Source organism: Diceros bicornis, chromosome 24, assembly GCF_020826845.1.
Source record: "Diceros bicornis minor isolate mBicDic1 chromosome 24, mDicBic1.mat.cur, whole genome shotgun sequence".
NCBI lineage: Eukaryota > Metazoa > Chordata > Mammalia > Perissodactyla > Rhinocerotidae > Diceros > Diceros bicornis.
In genome coordinates this window covers 48138591-48162027 of record NC_080763.1, presented here as the reverse complement: position 1 = coordinate 48162027, position 23437 = coordinate 48138591, and the positions used below count along the sequence as shown (strand labels likewise).

General features: G+C 40.5%; 1 protein-coding gene across 11 annotated transcripts in view; it reads right to left on the bottom strand.

Annotated features, from left to right (window-relative positions):
* Positions 1–23437, bottom strand: part of MARK3 (microtubule affinity regulating kinase 3) — a 110653-nt gene continuing 87216 nt past the window's right edge. For 4 of the 11 annotated variants that reach the window (XM_058567768.1, XM_058567775.1, XM_058567769.1 and 1 more), the window contains 6 exons: positions 22202–22419; positions 18976–19079; positions 9905–10162; positions 5369–5395; positions 3959–4003; positions 1–545 (listed from right to left, as the gene is read on the bottom strand). In XM_058567768.1, the coding sequence (XP_058423751.1) occupies positions 200–545; positions 3959–4003; positions 5369–5395; positions 9905–10162; positions 18976–19079; positions 22202–22419 (998 nt within the window). In that variant the 3' untranslated portion in view covers positions 1–199. The remainder of the gene's footprint in view (positions 546–3958; positions 4004–5368; positions 5396–9904; positions 10163–18975; positions 19080–22201; positions 22420–23437) is intronic. The other 7 variants (XM_058567777.1, XM_058567778.1, XM_058567779.1 and 4 more) reach the window with 3 other exon arrangements.

Here is a 23437-nt window from a genome sequence, read left to right as displayed (position 1 = left end):
ACACGTGTCACACATCTTTAATGTAGTGCATTCGTAGAAAAAAGGCCAGCTTTCGCTCCCAGGCGTGCTCTCATCCTTGTATTTTAATATCATGATTTAGAAGATGCAGACGTTATTGCCTAAATATTATTCTATACATTTCCATCAGTGTTCAGGAAAACACTTTAAAATGCTACTTAATTTACACCATAATTACTGGTTACAGCTTTAGCTCATTGGCAATTTTGGAAGCAATATTTTTGAAAGCTATGGATGTCCCTGATATCCGCTTAAACCGGACCCCGTTCAGAGACAGTCTTGGCAGCTTGCACACCTCCATCTCCCACTGCACGAGGTTCTCTGCATGCCCATCGCCGTGGACACAGAAGAGTAAGAAGCGCTCTCTCTGCTCATAGTCGCAGTTATTGGCGTCCAGCACTTTGCGGATTTCCCGCATCATGTCATTGGGATCCATGGAACTAGTGGTTTTCATGCTCCAGGTAAAGCGCAGGGAACGAGGTTTTGCCTCTTTGTTTTCATCCTTTTGCTCAGCAGATACGTTGCGACTGAAAAGCACAGTGGCAGGTTTATTTTTAATTGTACAGGAAAACCAACCTTTTCTACTCTAGCTAGTTTATAATTAACATCTTCAAAATAGCATAATAACCGATCTCCACATTTTTCCTACACAGGCTCACATTTGGTAACCTGTTCCTTTACTAAGAAGTATTCATCTATTTTCTCCCCCACCTCCCAAAATCATAAGCCACACACGCAAAAAATCTACTTGGCTGAGAAATCTTCACCAGCCCTCTGTACTCACTAAAATTAAGAAAATAACTTGTTAAATTTGTTAAACAGAATCCTTGGATATCAGGCAAAGTAGAGAGAGTTGATCACATCTCCAGGAGCCCAGCTCTCCCTCTCCAGGCTGACTGCAGGTGGCAAGGAGGCGTCAGGGCCCCTCGCAGACCCAGTTCAGCGGAGAGGGGTCAGCAGGCCAGCCTCCGACTCTGCTCAGCCTGGCTGCTTCTCCTCTACCAATTTTCCTTCTTAATTCAATTGATCATAACCTCCACTGTAACTGTTAACTCAGGATAACCAGTGACTCAACATAGTTTAAAATCACTTTCCCTGCAAACAGCCCCAGATGCTGAGTGCACAACTGGGTGGGGAGCGGGCTATTCTCTCAGTTCCCCCCACCCACATCGATATTTTTCCTTCTATTTTGTTAATTTAAACTTCTAATTTCACAGTTAAAAGGAATTCTTACATGACCTTGTCTTACTACTGAAATAGAAAAATGAAATGTTAAGGCTTATTTGCTACTGAGCACTGAAACCAGCAGTTTGAACGCAAACTGTATGGATTCACAAAATGGAAGCTCTTGTCCCAATATCCACGAGGAGGGGTCCTAGGCACGGTTCTCTCACAAACTCCAGAAAAGGCATCTACTATCTTACTGTTCCGAAGCATTTCATCATTATTTCTGCAAACTTATTTACATTCTCATGTGTGCATCTGGATGCTTCAATTAGGATGTTGAATGCCTAACAGTCTCATGCATTAAAAACACCCAGTACATATATGTTAAGGACACTTAATCCTGTGGCAAATTCATCAGGGCTGAAGGTGGGCTCTAGCTTTTACTACGCATATAGGTTTCCCTGTCACCAACCTGTTAGTAAAATATTCAATTTGGTTCACATCCACCAAAACTGACTGGAAGCTTCCTATGTATAAAATGCTGTGTTAGATACTAAACAGGTTACAAAAATGAGCAAAAGCTCTCAAACTAAGTTGGAGTGGGGGAAGGGAAGACTTAAGGGAACAGCAGCAGGACAGGAAAGGTATAGGCAGCCTGCTAGAGGGGTAGAGGAGGGAGGTGCGACCCAGCTAACAGGAGGAGTGCAAGTGAAATGCAGGGCAGGGTCATGCGGGATGAGGGCATCTGTGAAGAACTCTGAAGAGCCCATGGGATTTCAACAACACGATGGAGGTGGGGGAAGAGTTTCTGTGTGTTGAGCAGAGGGAACATCATAAGCAAAGGCAATGAGGTATAGAAAGTACAGAATGTGTTTAGGGCATAATCAAAGGTACAGACAGACTGGAACCGGGGGCAAAGTGTCACACCACGACAGCTGCTGGCATTACTGAGCACCTCTGTGTGCAAGCCAAGTGTACTTGATCCTTATCACACTAGGAGCTAGGTCCTATTACGGATGGGGAAACAAATTCAGGACAGCTAGAGCCTGCTCAAGGCCGAGATGGGCAGGCCCAGGGGTGGGAATGCTGCCTGACTCTCACCCCAACACACTGTCTCAACTGGTTGGGGGGGTGGGGTGCCAGGGAGCTGGGGCTGCTGAGGCTACAGAGGGGCTCGCATGAATGTGGCCAGTCAGGCAATGGGGCCACTGCAGCTTTTCATTCAGAAAAGTCCTAACGATTAGAGCTGTGCTTTAGAAAGACCACGAAGAGAGCAAATGGGTTAACAAGGACCTGAAACAGCATGGTGATGACTGGTATAAAAAAGGACACAAGTGGAAGAGATCTTGAACTATGACAGAGTCCTGAGCCTATGTGGTGACTCCCCCTGCTTCCAAATCCATGTACAATGACAGCTTATACAAAATTTAAAAGCAAAACACTTGGCTACATAATCATACTTTTTTTTTGGTGAGGAAGAGTGGCCCTGAACTAACACGTGTTGCCAATCTTCCTCTTTTCGCTTGAGGAAGAGTGGCCCTGAGCTAACACCCGTGCCCATCTTCCTTTATTTTGTATGTGGGTCACTGCCACAGCGTGGCTGGATGAGTGGTGTATGTTCACGCCTGGCATCTAAACCCACGAACCTGGGCCACCGAAGCGGAGCACGCCGAACATGATCACTATGCCACTGGGCCGGCCTCTACATAATTGTTGTTCTTTTTTTTTTTTTGTGAGGAAGATTAGCCCTGAGCTAACATCCATGCCAATCCTCCTCTTTTTGCTGAGGGAGACTGCCTGGCCCTGAGCTAACATCCGTGCCCATCTTCCTCCACTTTATGTGGGATGCCACCACAGCATGGCCTGACAAGTGGTGCGCCGGTGCGCGCTTGGGATCCGAACCCGGGTCGCCAGCAGCGGAGCACACGCACTTAACCACTAGCCCATGGGGCCAGCCCCTCTACATAATTGTTCTTAAAAAAAATCTAATTTGAAATATGAAAATTCTACTCAACATTCTGCTTTCACTCCTTGAGGCTAGAACCATTCTAAGAGTTATTGACGTGTACAGAGTGGTCCTACAGACTCCCAGACCTCATATTTCAGGTTGTTAGTGCCCACGTAGGAGAGATGTGTATTTTATTTTATTTATTTATTTTTTTTGTGAGGAAGATCAACCCTGAGCTAACATCCATGCTAATCCTCCTCTTTTTTTTGCTGAGGAAGACTGGTTCCGAGCTAACATCTATTGCCAATCCTCCTCCTTTTCTTCCCCCAAAGCCCCAGTAGATAGTTGTATGTCATAGTTGCACATCCTTCTAGTTGCTGTATGTGGGACGCGGCCTCAGCATGGCCAGAGAAGAGGTGCCTCGGTGTGTGTCCAGGATCCGAACCTGGGCCACCAGCAGCGGAGCGCGCGCACTTAACCGCTAAGCCACGCGGCCGGCCCGAGATGTGTATTTTAACATCCAAATACCAATGTAAAGCCCAGGTCAGGCTGGAATCAGGCAGGCTTTCACCAGTGGGCAGAAGTGAGACTCTGGCGCCCTCATGTGACCAGAGGGGCACAGTGTAGCTTGTGGGTCCAGGTGCACAAGGAGGCAGCAGCAGTGACACACAAACGCTCCTCAAACCACATAATGCTGACCTAACTAAGCAATCCTACATGGAAAGCAGGAATGTGATGCAGAACATTCAGAAAAGAGTGTTGCCTCTGCCACAGAAATGAGGTAAATACCTATAAAATATTTTAAGTAAAAATCATTTCCCTCACCTTGAGCCCTCATATCTCCCGTTCCTCTCATATTCAGTTGGAAGCCTCAACGAATAGAATGTAGAAGCACAGAGAAGTGGGAAAGAGAAAAGAAATCTTACATACCAGTACATGACCACCCATATACAAATAAAAACATCATAAAATGAAGAAGCACTTTTTGTTCAACAGATGAGCTTATTAAAACTCTTACTCTCACAGCTGTGACTTAACCAGCGACTATTCTCCATGTATCCACAAAGGCCATGCAGGAGGCTGGCTGCACACAACAGGTATTCCTGCTTAGCTCTAGAGTCTGAGCACACTCATGGCCTTTGAATGAAGGTATTCCGATGTTTTAAATCACTTCCCCAAAGTATAACGGGTTTCCAATTAAAGGAAATGAATTCTATCAGTTGAATTCTACATTCTACTATAAAATTTTCTGTCTAACGAAAAATTTGGGAACTGAGAAGATCAATTAAAAAATAATCATGGAGAGGAATTTCCCACAGGAAGAAAGCACTCTTCCCACAGTTTTTGATAAAGAGCTCATGTTAATAAAGCCCTTCACTGACCCAGTGATTTCATCAACACAAAAAACCGTAGCCTGGCCTTCCAGTGAGTTGAGAGGCACAGGCACAATGTGGCCTCAGTGGCAGATTTTCTGCCTCATGTGTGTGCATTCCAAGCCACTGAGCACCATTTTTGGTCTCTTGACTGCCAAAGTCCAAAAATATTCATCTGGTAGGAATAACATTTACTATAGTGATTTAAGTAAAAATAATGATATGCTTTCTTCAGTGGTTGGTAGAAAGTGGCTTTTAGACAGAATACTATTTACTCTTCCATTCTCTGAAAATACTAAAACATTTCTGCTACGTAGCTGTTCACATCTTAATTTCTGAAAAACCCAAACTGAATGAGGCTGTGTGAATGAATTTTATGCTTGTTTCAAGCATCAGAATATTAGCTAATTTCCCTGTCATTTTAAAGCCTTTTGCTAATTCAATCCTCTGTGAAATAAAAAATGACTAACACAATTACCACTTACCTTTCGAATGCTTGAGGCTAATCATTAATTGTACATTAATGTTACTGAACATCTCATTCTTCAAACAAAAGCATGCTAAGTGTTATTAGTATGAAGACAGAATTATTTGGATGCTAAATAATTCTACCAAAGAAAGAAAATGCACAGAGCATGCGCAGGCCTCTTGTTACATGGGTGCCAGAGTCCCTTTAAAAATGCCCAACAGAGTTAATCTATTTCTTTCCACAGTTTCCTTTCAAAGAAATAAGTATTTAGTTCTCAGCAGAAAGTTTAGTTTTTAAGGGAAAAAACAGGGCTAGAAAGCCAATCCTGATGTTAATTGCAGGAGCCATTTTGGGATGAGGATTGAAAAAAAAATGTGCATACATAAATCCTACCTTTTGATAAACCTGAATGACATGTTTCTAAAAGAAATTAAGTCAAAAAAAAAAAATTAACAAAAATGACTTGCACAAATTAAAGAGAAATTCTAGTCAATTATAGAGAAAAAGAAAAATAACAAATAAAACAGGGCTCCTCTTCTGTCTAATGAACAATGAAACAGTGACATTTGTTGAAAAAGTAAAATTATTGCAGGTAATTGAGTATGTGATCTTTTAACTAGAAACTCAACATCTTGTGTTAAAGAAATGACTTAAGTCATTCACAATGTACTAGTAATAAAAAAACATTTCTCAATTTTCTTCAGAATATCTTATGAACAAAAATCTTACCTTTTTATACAACATTAAAAATTCCATTATAAAATGTTTAACCATTAAGAGAATCATTACTTACTTCAGGAAGATGAGTTTAATATTAACAGAATGTCTGTCACAGGGGTATGATATAAATCACTTTTTAAGAAAAAACTAAGCTATTGGGGTTTAAAATGAAGTAGGCTTTTCAGAGTTTTAGATATCAAAATGAATGAAAATTAAATGACAAGATAATAAGGGGGGTTTCATTTTTGTTTTATGTAAAAACAGGAAGAGTTGTATTTAAAAGAAGTAACTCTATTCACTAAGAAAATTTAAGAAGATGCTAAGGTTGTACTCAACAGAATCTGACAAAAAAAAATTTCAAACTATGGATCAGGCTTGTATGATCATGCGATCAGCGTTCCTGGGCAAGTGCAGGCTGGGCCTGTCAAACTATTTCTAAAACCCAGTTCTGTTTGAACCCAGCAGGCACTCACAGGTATTTGCTGAGTGACTGACCGAATTAATGAATTCCTTGGATTCTTCTCCCTAATTGGGGATAACTTTGGCATTGCTTCAGATACTGAGCTGCCAACCACTTTCATAATCAGATCAAAAGTGGTACACAGCAGGGTTATGCACAGTAGAGAAGACCATGCATGTGAAAATATTTTGTAAATAATTAAGCACTACATAAAATATAAAGCAGTATTATTCAAAAGATTATTTTAGTCGAAAATCGATTAAAAGGTCTTGAAAACATATTTTCATTTTCGAGTTTTCTACCTGAGAAAAGTCAGGGTTTATTGGTCAAGTACCACAGGACTGTTTTTCTTAACTTTTCCTTCCAGAATCCCTTGAGGTATAAATGCGAGGAAGCTGCAGGACGAGGCCCTCGCACTCCACCTGGGGCCACATGGATGAATCTTGGGTGCACAGAGGCACCTGCATCTGTGCCAGGACTATTCTGCCTACAAGATATGAGCGACTCTGAGCAGGCCAGGGCGCTGGCCCCCGGAAGGGAAAGCCCCACTCCTTCTGACTGCAAAGGGCCTCCGAGCTCAAGCTCTCTAAGCCACAAATATCCAGGGCAGAGCTACAAGCAGTGCAGGTTTTCTGATGCCGGCCCTCTTCCCACCAAGTCATGGCAGGTCTCCTGTGTAGCATCTAAGTGCAAAACACCTGAGCCTTTCAGACACGAGAACTGTAATCCTAGCAATTATTGTTAGGGGAGGATAAGAAACTGACACAACAGCAAGGACTTTGTTTTTAAGAATTAACTGTCTATAACTGAAGGGAGACTACAGACCTCAGCCTGAAAACTTTAACAAATAGAAGACTATCTTTCTGTAAAAATTTAGCGATGGAAATTGCCTGGAAATTACAAAATAAGATGACACCCTAGAATTTTTGTTTTTTTGAAGATCTAATTGGTTTTATTAAGCAATTCATGATTCAGGGAGCACCCTATCTGACAAATAGAAGGGCATTCCCTAGAATTTTTGTTTCAACAAGAAACCTCGGTCTCCAATAAATCTAATTAGAAAATGAGGGAGGGGCCAGCCTGGTGGCACAAGTGGTTAGGTGCGCGCGCTCTGCTGTGGTGGCCTGGGGTTCGCAGGTTCGGATTCCAGGTGCACACGGACACACCGCTTGTCGAGCCATGCTGTGGTGGCGTCCCATATAAAGTGGAGGAAGATGGGCACAGATATTAGCCCAGGGCTGGCCTTCCTCAGCCAAAAAAGTGGAGGATTGGCAGATATTAGCTCAGAGCCGATCTTCCTCACACACACAAAAAATAAAATAAAAATAATTAAAAAAGAAAACGAGGGAAAAGGACTCCTGCCTGCAACAGTCCTTTACAGTGTTCTGCAGAGGAGCACAATGTAGTGGTTTCAAGGGCTTCTTCTGGAGTCACAGACCTGGCTCAGCACTTTTTTGCTATAGGATCCTGAACACGTGCCTTAATCTCTCTGAACCTCATCTCCAGTTTCTTCTATAAAACTGGGATAATATCTATTTCACAGGATAGACTGTGGAGATTAAATGAGTGTGTGAGAGAGAATGTGTGTATAGACACACACACAAATTTATATATGTAAAATGAGTATATCTATACCTATAAATCTATAAATGTCTATTTAACTTAGCATATACAGTAAGAATTCAATAAATGGCAGCTGATTTTTTTTTTATCACTGACAGTCAGTATCAAGATGACCAAAAAATGCTCACAAAGGAGGCAATTAGATAAACTCAAGAATTTTAGGGGCCGGCCCCGTGGCGTAGCAGTTAAGTGCACACGCTCCGCTGCTGGCAGCCCAGGTTCAGATCCCGGGCGCGCACCGACGCACCACTTGTCAGGCCATGCTGTGGCGGCGTCCCACATAAAGTGGAGGAAGATCGGCCGGGTGTTAGCTCAGGGCCAGTCTTCCTCAGCAAAAAGAGGAGGATCGGCATGGATGTTAGCTCAGGGCTGATCTCCCCACAAAAAAAAGAATTTCAATGATGTGCAACGTTTTATCTAAAGAGCCTGTTAAAGACCAAAGAATAAGGACACAAAACTGACTGTCTTATAACTAAAGCTCAGACAGAGCTGACTGCTGGACATCCCTTTTGTGCTCAGGGCTAAGAGAGCAAAACACCTGTCGACATTAAGCAGGATCAGGGAGGTAAACAGTCAGGTGAATGATACCTGGCTCTATCTGCTACCACCCAAGTTTCAGAAGCAGATTCCATTTCAGCCTAGTCCCTAAGAAAGGAGCTGGGGGACAGGGAGGCCTGGGATAGGCCATGGGATAACCCTGAAGGGAAGGAATGAATTCTTCTGGGAGTCACCAGACTTTTCTTGGATTGAACTCACTTTCTCTCTCACTGGTCATGAGTGGGTGCTGCAAACCTGGCAAGGCCCTTAGACCACTCCGTTCTTCTGCCCAGTCTGGAATGGGGTGTCTCAGCAAAGGGGCTGAGAAGAGAATAAGAAGGCAGACTGGAACCTTTCGACTCCTCTGACCTCTAGTCAATGCTGATAACAGATGCCCTCCCTAATATGGTATTCAATGTCCCAACAACAAACAGATCATCTGGGGAAAGTCAGTTTAATGTGACTCGTCTAAGTTTTAGATGATTGCTCTAAAATAAAATTACCAGAGGAATTAAGGGGACTGAAAAGTGGTATTTAGCTTACAGGTTAAATAACAAAGATGGCATGAAATAGAGCAGTAGGCTCATGGGCCAGAGGGAGTGCCGAGAAACAAAGAGGAGGGCATCATTCATTTTAGATTCTGAGAAGACCCTACTGTTGTTCTGGGAGTAAGATACAGAAGATGAAAAGAGGGTCTACAACAGACAAACCGGCAGGATACCTTGGACATGCTCATCCACAGGCTTAATTTCAAAGAATTCCTCTGGGAGTCCTAGAACTGCAGGGGCTCTCAGGTTTCCTGGGTGTGGTCCTGGCTAAAGATGCCTTTGGCTATTTGCTTATGGTGCAAAGTGGTATCTTTTCTTTTTTCTCTTGTAGCAGTCGATGTTTCTAGGCCTTTGCAATCTCCAAACTAGATTATGGAAATAAAGTTACCATACCTCAGGGACCTTTAGAGATTTCCCAAGGCCCAAAATGACAGCCTAATGGATACATGAAGGCTTTTATACACGATCAGATAATAGTTTCTTTCTGAGAATAAACCAGAGATTTTATCTCCAAAACTATACCATTTAAGAAAGTTACCTTGTTCTCACTATAACTTACTGAGACCAACAGAGAGAACAATTTCAAGATTTAGACTCTAAGAAACTCAGTGCTCCTCAATGACAATGAAATGAGAGAAGAGGAAATGTCTTTTTCCTCCGTGTCTGGGGATGATCACACGTTACAATGTCTTCCTCAGTGACTGCTTACAGAGCACCAGGCCTCCGCGTACACTGGATCTGGGGTTTTGCTAAACTGCAATTTACAATGCCATGTGGAGAGAAGTGTAATCAAAAGGAAGGATAATTAAAGAACAACCACCTCCCAAGTGCTAGAGAACTTTGAGTGTTGTGAAAATACTCTGAGCTCTGTAATTTCTATTCTAAGAGGTTTTCCAGTATAAAGTTAGATAAATAAACCAGAAAAACATGAGCTAAAGACAAAACGAACAGCATCCGGGCAGTGGCTTCACACAACAGAGAAGACATTTCTCCTTTTGCTCTCGTGTTTGCTCCAAACAACCGGCGCCACCTGGCACTTACCTCCTTGTGAGTTTTGAAGTTAATTTACTAAAAAGATTAGTAGAGCCTCGGCTTCGAGTTTGCGACAATGGTGTGGCTTCGTGGGACAGACTGGGCGAGGCTGGTGGGCCATTATATGTTGCAGTTCGCCGCTCCCGGGGCTGGCCATGGAAAGTGCTACGACTGGCAGTGCCTCTTGGGAAGCGGATTCGATCCGGGGTGGTGGCACTGCTAATACTGTGTGTTGAAGCAACTGGAGTTCTCTGATCAGACACAGCGCTATGAGATCAGAAAATAACAGATTCTTACACCTTTGTTCACAAAATCCTGGCTTTGCGGCAAACGTGGCAGACAAAAATTTACAATCACAATATACCTTTTATATTATATTCTCTCTCTCTAAAATATATTATATTATATTTTATATTATATATATATATTCTCCAGTTATATTATAACTGTAGAAAAGCAGTTATAATAAATCCAGATCCAAGGGGTATTTTACAGGACTTAGGAGCAAAAGGTAAGTTAAACGGGAAAGGGTACCAAAGGAATAGTATCTAATGAAGCAAAGCCTCATGGAGTTTAAGGGAAGAGTACATACATATTTCCTAGGACAAAATTAATGCAGGGAAATTCTAGGACAAAAAATGGCTAACTCAAGCTTTTTTCCTTTGCTTCCCTCTCAAATTGCTTACATGCAGAGAACCTTGCCAATATAAAAGAAATAAAAGGCTATGCAGGTGAAATTGAAGAAGAGGCAACTAAAAAGTTTTGGAAGCACACAAATGGCATAAGTATTATAAAATTCCACATGCTGAAAGCAACTTGGAGAGGAGGGGGAATTTCTTACACCCTTTGTAGTATGTAAAGGCATGAAGACACACACAAATGACCAAGAACACCATGAGACAGGATATGCTTAACTAAAACCACACACAGGAAGGACACTTTGTGGACAACTGTAACAAAATCTTGGCCTATAATCCACAGCACAAAATTAAGAAGCAGTGAGTACACATTAGTTTCACAAGGAATGTGCATTGTTCTTACATAGCCTTGAAGTTATCTGCTTCACTGTCTATTGGAGGTAACATCATCTTGGGGTGCCCAGAGGCTGACATGGACATCGACTTCAGATGTCTCAGCCGACAGGTGGAAGATGTGGTACAAACTGAGGCAGGGCTAGCTGCGTAAGCGAACATTTCTGTCAGGCTGGGAGGGGGTTTGGGTTCAGGCAAAGGCAGAAACAACAGTATGATGGACCAGTGACAAAGAGCAACCTGTTGTTTAAAGCACATACCTTCCTCCCCAAACCATCTCATTTTTGTCAAAGAACAAAAACTTCTTAAACTTGTTTTGGGGATTCTGGAGCAACTGCTAACCTGTAGCTGTTTTTTTTCAAACAGTAATTTAAAAAGTTTACTAGCTTTAAAGAAAAGAAAATAACATCTCACGTGTTTGATTATTTACACAAGAGGGACAATGTCTTCCGAGCTAGGTATAAAATAAAGCCCATCCTAAAAGAGATGTTGCCATTCAAATCAAACTCATAAAGTCAATCTATAATATAAGCACACTGTACTCTTAACCTGTTTCCAAAGCATACTGACATATTTTAAATGGACTAGTAAAATTATGGGTATAGTAACTAGTTATTTATCAAAGTATCCTACGTGTTGTTTAAATATAGTTGAGAATCTTCCTACTCAAAGGACATTTACTCCTGTATAAACAACAGTCAAAATTCCTAAGAGGTCAACAGAGTCCCCTTTTTCAAGGTGGGAAAAATAGCGAAAGCAAATTAGCTGTTTGTAGACAGAGAAACAGAGTGACAGAAGTGGCTGGAAGTCTGCAGTTTCACTTGGCACAGACAGCTACAGGACAAAACTACCTACGGAATCTCACCATGACCACGCTATTCCTTAATTCCAGCTCAGTCATCGTGTCCTTGGAATTCCAAAGGGGCAGTTTCTTTCCTTTAAGGATAATCAGGGATTTAGAATTCTGATCATACTCTTTCAGTGTCCTTCTTTCTGCAGAAATCCTTTCAAAGCCTGAAATCTAGAAACCATCAAGTTTTTTCCCTCATGCCCATATCCAGAGCAACTGTGACATCTTGTTGGTGTCAACTTCCTAACCTCCACTTCTACTCCCAGGGTCTTAGTGCAGAGCCTCATCTCTCTGACAGGCCCATTCTTCAGCACCTGTCTTCACTGGTCTCCTGGCCTTTACCCGGCCAATCTGCCCACCATACAGCTGTGAACTCCTAAAATATAAACCTGACCTTGTCACTCATTTGCTTATAACTTTTCAAAAGCACACTGAGACTTCAGGAAAAAGTTCAAACTTCTCACCTTGGCATCCAAGTCACATCCTCAGGCACCACCAGCCTGGCCCCTGCCATCTCTCCACGCTTTACTCTCTATTGTTACCTCACAAAACTCCACGTTCTGGCCCTCCTGACAATGTGCAGTCCCTTGGTCATGCATCAGGTCAAGAACTTTTGCAGGAGCTATTCTCTGTGCCTGGAGAGCCGGCATCTTTCTGTTTTCATCAAAATTCAACCCAGAAGTCATCCTGTCCACAAAGTCTTCCCTGATACCCTCTTGCATCAAGAGTTCATCACTTCCTCTTGTGTACTTAGCACATGCACTTGCTGCTGCACACCACACTGTATCATAGTGACCCTTCCCTGCTTGAGTGCCCTGAAGGCATGGCCTGCAATCTCATCAATGTGTTCCCAGTGCCAGCAGAAAGCCTTCAGACAGAGCAGGCACTCAATAAATGCTCACCCAACAGAAGGTAAGTTAATGAAGTGAGCCACTAGAATTCTGACAGTCCCAACATGAGGGAGATGGGTCTTTATAATATATTGCTCAAGAAGATCTGCTTGTCCCTGCACTTTTGTTTGGGAATTCTGCCCTCTGACTTGGAAGAGTGGCTCTAATATAGTCACAGAAGAACTGAAAACAAATGTCTCATAAAGATAAAAATAGATTCAGCTTTGTGTTTTTGCCACTCAGCATCTACTCTTTTCCTGTGGCAACAATACTTGGGAGAAGCAGGTTCCTGGGTTTAGATGTTGCTGATTCTACCCCAGACTTTCCCAGCTAATGACAAGTTTAGCACCAGGCATATGGCCAGAACCAGACCAACACAGACTGAGGAGATAACCCCAGGGCTTCTGTTTGGACAGAGCAGAGTGTGGGAAGTCAAGCGTGAGGCTGCCGAGCCCAACCAGGGAAGTACTACAGAGGAAGCAGAACAATGAGATGGACCCGGACTCTATCCCTGGACTTTTTTAGTTATAGGAACTCACAGATGACCTTTTTAATTTAGGCTTGTTTGGACTGGGTTTCTGTCACCTGCAACACAGACAGTCCTAACTGATTCAACTATGTGAAGAAATGCCTGGTTGTTCCCAATACATACATACAGACATACACATACATATATACACATAATTTTATTTTTTTAACAAGTTACAGATAAATACAACAGTCTTTTGTGCTCTATTATCTGTTCAAGGCATGTCAAAGGTCAACACACTTTATTCTCTGCCTAGCTGCTGACATTCTCTTGCCCAAACAAGGAGCAGGAATCAGTGGATGCATTAAGAAAAGCAGGGAAGAAGGGGAGGAAGAGTATTTGGCTTCTTCCCTGGAGAATATATGGTCTCAAAGACTCTGGAGAAGGAAAGGCTTTTAGTCAGGGTACCGAGCAAGGAGACATTCCACCTATTCCCCGCAAGGCACACTGCTCGCTGGTGGGACAGTGTAGATAAGATCTAAGAGGTATATAAGCAGGGCAAGACTATTGGGACAGACACTTTGCAGCAAAAAACTGACCCTCCTTCAAGTTACAGACCTTTCTAAAAAGGAAGTGTAAAGTGATATTTTCAATATAAATTATTAAATTTCTTGACATACTAACCTTAAAGGCAGTTAAATGAATTATTTCTTTAGAAATTTAATCCATGTGACATCATGAATTCCACAAAGCAAGCAATAAAACAGATTTTTTTTTGACTTCTACAGTAGGCCTAGGACATTGATTTAGGAAACAGCAAACTCAGTAACTGTTTGCTGAACTTCATGTTTGTACAATCAAACTCACAAAAATTCTATTTACAATACACAATCCCAACATTACAACTGGCTGCATATTCTGAAAGTTCATCAAGTTGGTTGTTGTGAAAGCTAGACAAAATTTTCTCTCCACCAAAGTGTTAAAAATGATGGTCCTATTTCATAGACTAGCCCACAACAATCTACATAAGCTGCACTACATTTTTAGTAGTTCTGGGTCTAAGGAAGAACCATTTTCTAAACCTTAACTTACAGAAATAGCAATGAGTTTCTTAGAATTCAAGTTGCATGAAGTTCCTATTAATCTTCCTAACTGCTTTATATTTATGTCTGATTATCTTTTTTATTTTTTAACTCTAATCCACTTATGGTTACTAAAGGACAGGTATTTTCAATTTGTTTGATATGACACCTATCCTATATCAGAACATTCTGATATGAAATGTTTTGGTTGCTGATTCAAAGCATACTCAGTGATTGGGCAAAAGCAGAATTAAAAATATAATCCAAAAGATACATGTGTTAATTGTGATCAAACCTTCTCGGCTCAATCCCTGTGTCTTGATGCAGGACACGTGGATAAATGGATAAAATAATAGAGCCACTTTACCATTTTAAAATTTTACCTATGATATCAAATACCTAAAATTTCTTTGAAAAGATTCTGTTGTGCTTTATTATAACAACATCACACTACTTCTTTGGGATTCCTCAAATCAATACATTTTCTTTTTTTTTTTTGGTGAGGGAGATCAGCCCTGAACTAATATCCGTGCTAATCCTCCTCTTTTTGCTGAGGAAGACCCGCTCTGAGCTAACATCTATTGCCAATCCTCCTCCTTTTTTTTTTTTTTTTCCTTCCCCAAAGCCCCAGTAGATTGTTGTATGTCATAGTTGCACATCCTTCTAGTTGCTGTATGTGGGACTCGGCCTCAGCATGGCCAGAGAAGCGGGGCGTCAGTGCGTGCCTGGGATCTGAACTCGGGCTGCCAGTAGCAGAGCGCGTGCACTTAACCGCTAAGCCATGGGGCCGGCCCTCAATACATTTTCAGTAGTCTCCTATAGATATCTAAAAGCATATGAAAAAGGAGGACAGAGCGTCTGTGTTATACGGCTTGGTTAGCAACATTAATAAATTGAGAGATTAGGTATAGTCAATGTAAACTAAGAAAATTCTTCACGGGGCTGGCCCGGTGGTTTAGTGGTTAAGTTCAGCACACTCCGCTTTGGCAGCTTGGGTTCGGGGTTTTGGATCCCAGGTGCGGACCTATACTACTCATCAGCCATGCTGAGGCAATGACTCATATATAAAACAAAGGAAGACTGGCACAGACGTTAGCTCAGGGCTAATCCTCCTCAAGCAAAAAAAAAAAAAGAGGAAGATTGGCAACAGATGTTAACTCACGGTGAATCTTCTTCACCAAAAAAAAAAAAGAAAGAAAGAAAAGAAAATTCTTCACATTCACATCTGAACAGTTTATTATAATAATGAAAGCTAATATTTGTTGAGCACTGTGTGTCAGTGTCTGTGCTAAGTGGTTTAAGACTCACTATAAACGTACATGATTTTGACAGAATTACACAACTGAAGATGTAATTACACTTTCTCCTGCCTATTAGTTAATGTTGGAATTGGGCAAGTTTCAGAGACTGCCATCAGAAGGAGGTAGAATAATTAAATCAGGAGGATTACAGCAGAAAGTAGGCTGGATTTCAGCATGTGTCGTTTCAAAACAGTCTTACTTAGAAAATTAGTCATGTGTGCTCCTGCCAATGCAACAATTTGCCAAAATCTATACCTCCCCCTATCCCAGACACCACTGACTAGCTTTATTTTTCACACAGCAGAGCTGACAAAACAGAAAGACTGCATTAGTAAGAATCAATAAATAAAATTAATTTTAAAATGAAAAAACTACTTAGTAAAAATCAATTATGGGGCCTGCGCGGTGGCGTAGTGGTTAAGTGCACGTGCTCTGCTGTGGCGGCCGGGGGTGCGCACTGACAAACCGCTTGCTAGGCCATGCTGTGGCGGTGTCCCAAATAAAGTAGAGGAGGATGGGCATGGATGTTAGCCCAAGGCCAATCTTCCTCAAGGAAAAAGGGGAAGATTGGCATTGGATGTTAGCTCAGAGCTAGTCCTCCTCACACACACACACACACACACACACAAAAAATCAATTATACTGCTGGTGGCAATATAGAGAATACATTTGGTGAGGCTTTTAAAACATCACCCCATGTTCAAAGTAGGATTTTGAAGATAGCTGAAGAAGGGCTTTTAAGATATGTAGCTTTTGGTTTAAACTTTCATACAGGTTTTATTAGTCATGATCATTCTCATGTTGGAATTCTATATAAACACTCATATATATAAGAAAAAGTTCAACATATTCAAGGCTAAAAATGGAAATTAATGTCCTTCTTTCAGAATTTAAAATAAATCCAGGCATCCTGTAGCTCACTAGTATTTTAGTCAAGGAATAAGATATGTATATGGAAGAAGAAAAAGCAACAATCTGCCTAAGAAGTCATCTATGCATCTAATTTATGACTCAAGCATCTATTTTAAGGATGAGAAAGTTGTCACACTTAGTGCCTTAACTGAAAGTAAAAAATATGACCACGAGTTTGGCACTCAAATCTCCAATAATTTTCCAGTTTTTCAATTCATTCATAAGATAGAAAGAAAAAGAAAATCTAGATATTATTACAATTATAGGCCCTGGTCTTATGTGGTTTGGCCCTGAGGCTCTGTTTGACTAAAGATAAAGACAACACTTTCAAAAGCAAAGTATTTAAATGATTGATCTAACAGAGGCAAAGGCCCAGGTCAGGATAAGGAGGAGTCAGCCCTAAGGAGGCAGATGTCTGCACTTAGAACATAGACAGCCCTAATGAGGAAGGTGTCTGCAGGTAGAAAATAGACAGGTAATGACTCCAAAGAAGTTAGAGAATTCTTAAAACCGTTTCCAAAGAGTGAATTGAATAATTGTAGGGAAGGAGAATTAGAAAAGCATGTGCTCTGGGGCTGGCCCGGTGGCAGAGTGGTTAAGTGTGCATGCTCCGCTGTGGCAGCCTGGGGTTCAGATCCCAGGCGTGCACTGACGCACCGCTTGTCAAGTCATGCTGTGGCGGCATCCCATATAAAGTGGAGGAAGATGGGCACAGATGTGAGCCCAAGGCCAGTCTTCCTCAGCAAAAAGAGGAGGATTGGTGACAGATGTTAGCTCAGGGCTGATCTTCCTCAAAAAAAAAAAAAGAAAGCAAGAAAAGCATGTGCTCGCACACACACAAACACAAAGCAGGGGAGCAGATAGCAGATCTTGGTCTTAACAGTTTTCTAAAAAGTCTGAGTCTGTACCTCAGAAAATCGCACATTCTAAGTTTAAAAGGAATCTGATAGTTCAACAATTTAGAAGAATTTGTAAAAAGTCATGAAACAAGATTTTTCTAGTTCTATAGACTAAAACCCATAACATATTAGAAACTTCTGTCTAATGAAATCTTCTACTAAATCACTTTGAACTAGAAGTAATTTGATAGATTTGAGAATGTAACTGTAATAAAGGAAAATTTACCAGAGAATAGACTACTTATTAAGGAATAAATATATCAATCATTACTTGTAAGCTATCTAGCCCAGTTGCTATACTCAAGTTATTAACAGTTTTTAATCATAAGGAAAAAGACAATGTTAAAACAATACACACACAGGAATCAGAAAAGAGAATACTGGAATATAAATATTTCTAAAAATTCAATGGATCATCAACATAATCTTACATAACAAGCTTTCACCTTCATATCAATTCAAACTTAAGTGGTCTGTGGAAAAGGGAAATGAGAGTCTGGTTTTCAAGGAAGAGGAGGAAAGAAGAATTTTTGCTTCAGGCTGTCATAGCAGTTAATGATCAAACATTTCATTTGACTAATGAAGTCTAAAGGAAACAGAAACCTTACAATGCAATTTCAGAAAGTAAATGTCAGAAAAAAAGAAAGAAACAATTTTGATGCTAGACATGGGAAGGTGACATGATCAAACAATGTTCAAGTCAAGAGGCCAAGGGACAATGAAAGATGATGTGAATTTATTTTATGATTTCTACTCCAGAACCTTATCTGCTCACTTTGACCTTATCTTACCACTATGAATTTAGTTTATACACTATTTCAAAAAGAAAGAAGATCCATGCTAGCCTGGGAAATTTGTTTTATACACAATATATCTAATTACTCTACCAATCCAACTTCTCTTTTTTCTCTTCCCCCAAACTAACTCTACCCCATGGTCTCTAGACTTACTTCATCACCTTAATCACACTTTTCTGACTCTACATATCTCTTATTTTGTAACCCCAAAAGTTGTTTGCATACGACTCACTCCTTATTGACATACTACTTTGTTAGAATTTTAAATCACATTTATCCTATGTATGCTTGCCTCTCTACCAGATTAAAATCATTCAGATGACTGCACTCTCCATTTCTTTGGGATTAAGTGTGTCTCTTTTAAGGTGGAGCCTGTGTTACTACTTGTCCACCTGGTCCCTCTGGCAAACTGCTGACCTGTAACTGAAGGCTCACCCACCTTACCTCGTGCTCTACATCCTCCAGAGGCGTGGCTCCCTGCCTCAGGTCCTTACCCTTCTCCCTTTCAGCCTTTGTTCAAGTTACTAATGTACACAAAATAATCTCCACTTCCCTATTCACTATTCGACAAGTAAAATATAGTTTACTATCTATCTCCTCTGGGAAAGCTCCCTGGTTTAACTCAATCCTTTCAATCATCATGCACAGCTAGCCAGGAGGATAAGCTCTGGATAATGAGAGAAATTTGGAATTCTAGCGTCTCATTAAAAATTTGCATTCAAATTTAACTTACCATTAGAGAATACTTACCATTATTATTTGAATTTTGATTATAAAAACTGAGAAATAACATGCTTCAATTTCTCTTGGGAAAAACAAATTTTCTTGGAAACAGGTGAAATTTCATACCTGTTTTCTTTGCCATTCTGAATTACTGAATGTCTATCAGTTGTAGTTCTTTCACTGCAAACATAAGTATTTCGCCGTGTCATTCCGCCAGATGCTGTATTACTCTATTAAAAAAAGGGCATTTTTGTCTTAAACTATTTAGTAATACAATGAGGAAAAAAAAAACCCTCATCTAAATAAACACAAATAGTCTTCAGATAAACCTACACTAAAATATCAATAGTATTGGCCAAAAGATCAGAAAAGGGAGTGGAGGCAGCAACCGCTGCCCTCTCTCTTGGCAGAAAGAATGAAAAATGGCTGTGGCAGAGGAATTCTGAAAAGTTGGCTGTAATAATCCAGAAAGTGATAACTCATGGATTACTTACTTATGAACACAAAGTAGGAAGACAGAGAGAGCAACTGTTTTTAAAAGCTAATACTTTCGGACCGGCCTGGTGGCACAAGCAGTTAAGTGTGCGCACTCCACTGCTGCGGCCCGGGGTTTCGCCGGTTTGGATCCCGGGCGCTCACCAACACACTGCTTGGCAAGCCATGCTGTGGCGGCGTCCCATATAAAGTGGAGGAAGATGGGCACGGATGTTAGCCCAGGGCCAGTCTTCCTCAGCAAAAAAAAGAAGAGGATTGGCAGACGTTAGCACAGGGCTTATCTCCTCACACACACACAAAAAAAGCTAATACTTTCAAAATAAAAAATTAAAAAGCAAGGATTATAAATATAAGGTAAATATAAATAAAATAAAAAGTAATAAAAATCAATATGAGTTAAAACTACAAAACTACTAGGAAAAAACATAGGGGTAAATCTGCATGACCCTGGATTTGACAAGAGATTCATAGATATGACACACCCAAAGCATGAGTAACAAAAGGAAAAAATAGATAAACTGGACTTTATCAAAATTAGAAACTTCTGGGCATCAAAGGACATCATTAAGAATGTGAAATGAGAACCTACAAAATAGGAGAAAATATTTGCAAATCATGTATTTGGTAAAGGTTTACTATCCAGAATATATAAAGAACTCTTATAACTCAACTACAAAATGACAACCCAATTTAAAAATGGGCAAAGGATTTGAATAGACATTTCTCCAAACAAGGCATACAAATGGCCAACAAGCACACGGAAAGATGCAAATTGACGAAATGCAAATCAAAATCACAATGAAGTATTTCACACCCACTAGGACAGTTGTAATAAAAAAGCAGAAAATAACAAGTATTGGCAAGGATGTGGAATATAGGACTCTCATATATGGTAGGAATGTAAAACGGTGCAGTAGCTGTATAAAACAGTTTGGCAGCCCCTTACAAAGTTAAACATAGAATTACCATATGACTCAGCAATTTCATTCCTAGATATATATCCAAGAGAAATGAAAACATAAGTCCACATAGAAACTTGTACACAAATGTTTATAGCAATATTATTCATTATAACCAAAAGGTAGAAACAATCTAAATGTCCATCAATAGACAGATAAACTGTGGCATATAAAAATGAATGAAGTACTGATACATACTACAACTTGGATGAACCTTGAAAATATTATGCTAAGTGAAAGAAGCCAGTCACAAAAGGCTGCATATTATATGAGTCCATTTATATAAAATATCCAGAATAGCAAATCCATCAAGAGAGAAAGCAGATTAGAGGTTGCCAGGTGATGGGAGAGGGGGGATTGGAGAGTCATTATTTAATGGGTATAGGGTGTTCTTCTGGGGTGTTGAAAAGTTTTGGAACCAGAGAGAGGTGGTGGTTGCACAACACTGTGAATGTACTAGAGGCCACTGAATAGTATGCCTCAAAATGGTTAACTATATGTCATGTGAATTTCACATCAATTTTTAAAAAGCTAATACTTTCAAAATTAAAAAGCAAGGAACAAAAGTCACAGCTAAGGAATTTTATCGGGTAAGAACAATTTTAAGCAAAGATAAAAGTAGCTATCTTTAATACAGCATGAGCAGACCATGTATAGGGAAACTCCTAAGACTAACAGGAAAAAATTATAATAATCTTACTTTTTTCCTTCATAAATAATCAAATATGGGTGACTGTTAATGCTTGGGATATATTTTCAAAAGGGTAGTGTGCAGATGAGTAGGGTGATAGGGATGGAAAGTTATGAAGGCAGAGAACAGGTCCTTACCTTCCTTTGGTAACTGTCAACCAATGGTAGAGGCTGAATTTAAATTGTAGGGCTATGGAATGACAATCCAATTTTATGGCATTAGGAAGCCCAAATAAAAAATCTTTCACACAGCATTTAGTCTGATAAAGCACAACGTCAGAGGATGGAGCAGACAAAACCCTCTGGGCTCCTTTATGAACTCTTATCCCCAGAATAGTCAAATGAAAGACTCCCAAAGGGAGCAGCAGACCTTCCACATGAGTTCCTCACTCTAGGATTTTTTTGGAGTGGGGGAGGGCTGTGTCATTGTCAACTTTGTAGGAAAAAATGTGGTTACAGAATATCCTTAAGATTGTTCATTATCTCCAAATTCTTTCTAAAATTGCTTTAGGAGTCCTAGGTCAGATAGAACACATTTCAATTCATGGAAAAGTTTCTGAAACTCAATGGATTCAATTTAATTTAACAAATACTACCTACTTACTGGGAAGATTTTGTTAAGGGTAGGGATTATGAGATGGATTCAGGTTAACACTGTAATTTTAGGCAGTTATCTAACTTTTCTTCATCTTAAAATTTACCGAAGACATGGAAAAGCACTTGGCACAGTCCCTGGCACATGGTATGGACTCAGTCAACATTTTTTATTGTTAGAGCCCTTTAAAGATGCAATGCAAACACCACATCCCTGGACCACAGGCAGTCAGACCTCCCAGTGCCCTGTACAGATTCTGTTAGGCTCCTGTCTACAGTCACCTGTCTGCATGGTCATCATTTGGTTTTATTTATTTCCTCTGTTAGACTATGAGGTCTTTCCATCCCTCAGTGCCTGACACAATCTAAAGCTCAGCAGATGTTTGTGGAATAACCAGAAATAGCCCTTGACATAAAAGATCTGATCACTTATCTAGTGGGATGGGGCTCTACAAGAAATACCTTCAAGGCAGTAACTGATCTCTACAGGTTGAGATTGGGCATGGTGGCCTAGTGGAGAGGGCATTCCAGACAGACGAGAACACAGGAGCAAAACGTCTGTCTCATTTCAACCCTACAATCCTAAGAATGCTCTACAGTTCAAAAACACTTACACTAGGGACAGTGGAGCTTTTCTTGCGTTCAGGAATATCCGCCTTATTGGGATTACTTGCATTCCCAAGCATGGGACTGGCTGGAGCAATTCCCTTTCCTCCAACAGCACTGCTGCTTGATTTCCGGGAGGGAATTCCGTCTTCTTTGAGGTCACTATCCGCAGTGCTGGTCTGACTCCTTTTCGGATATGCCACAACTGAAGGAATAGCTGGTCCAGCTAAAATAAAGAGTTCACTTTTTAAAAGTCAGAATATAGTTTTACATTTTATTCTGTGAAAATAAATATATTTTGTAAGATGACCTAAGATCACTATTCATCTAAGAAAATATAAAGACAGTAAAATCCTCTAAGATGTTTCCCATTCATGTATAATGTTCTCCCTGGGCAATGAATTCAATTTTGAAATTTTACTTATTAGTCCTTAACTTTCTAAAGTTTCTTTTATTATTAATAAGCTTGTACAGTTGTCCTTTGGAAATATCTTCAGGGACAGTTGTCCACTGGAAACATCTTCAGGGGGTGTTACTGTACAGATAACTAATCAAACTAACTTGATGCACACACATCATGCAGAATGAACTGCTTCACCTGGTACATCTGAGTGAATCACATCCTTTTTTGTACAAGAGATGCCTTCACCTTTTGGAACAGAACAGTACAGACTTATGGGCCTTTCTTTTGAAGTTTTATCTTGGATTTTTTTTAAAGCACTCATAATCTTCTAGATAAACAGGAATGTGAGTAGACAGGGAAAGGTGATACTAAGAGAGAGAGGAAAGCATGTTCCCCATGCAAGCAACAGGGAGGAAGTGGGCGGAGGCTCCCAGTCACACCCCAGGAGGGGTGTGCCTAGGGACATCCTGGGTGAACAATTAACTGCTGTCCTGCAATAAACCATCTGGAGACCCTGACAGTAGCACAGGAGATTCAGAATGCAAAGAATTTTGGAAACGAACAAGATTCACTATATAGGATGCCCAGTGGTAATCTTAAGGAATGGCACCAAATGCTCATCCTTTATTCTACAGAAGCGACTTTACATTTTAGGTCTAAAAGGGGGTAGGTGTGGGGTACAGAAAAGCTACTTCTTGGACAAAAATCTAAATGGTAAATCTATTTGGAACAGAGTTAAAAGTAAACAAGGGTTTGATTTTATTTATAGGATGAGAACAATTAACCTCTTAGTTTGGCAATTTTAACACATAAACCAAAGAATTAACCAAGTATAAAGTGA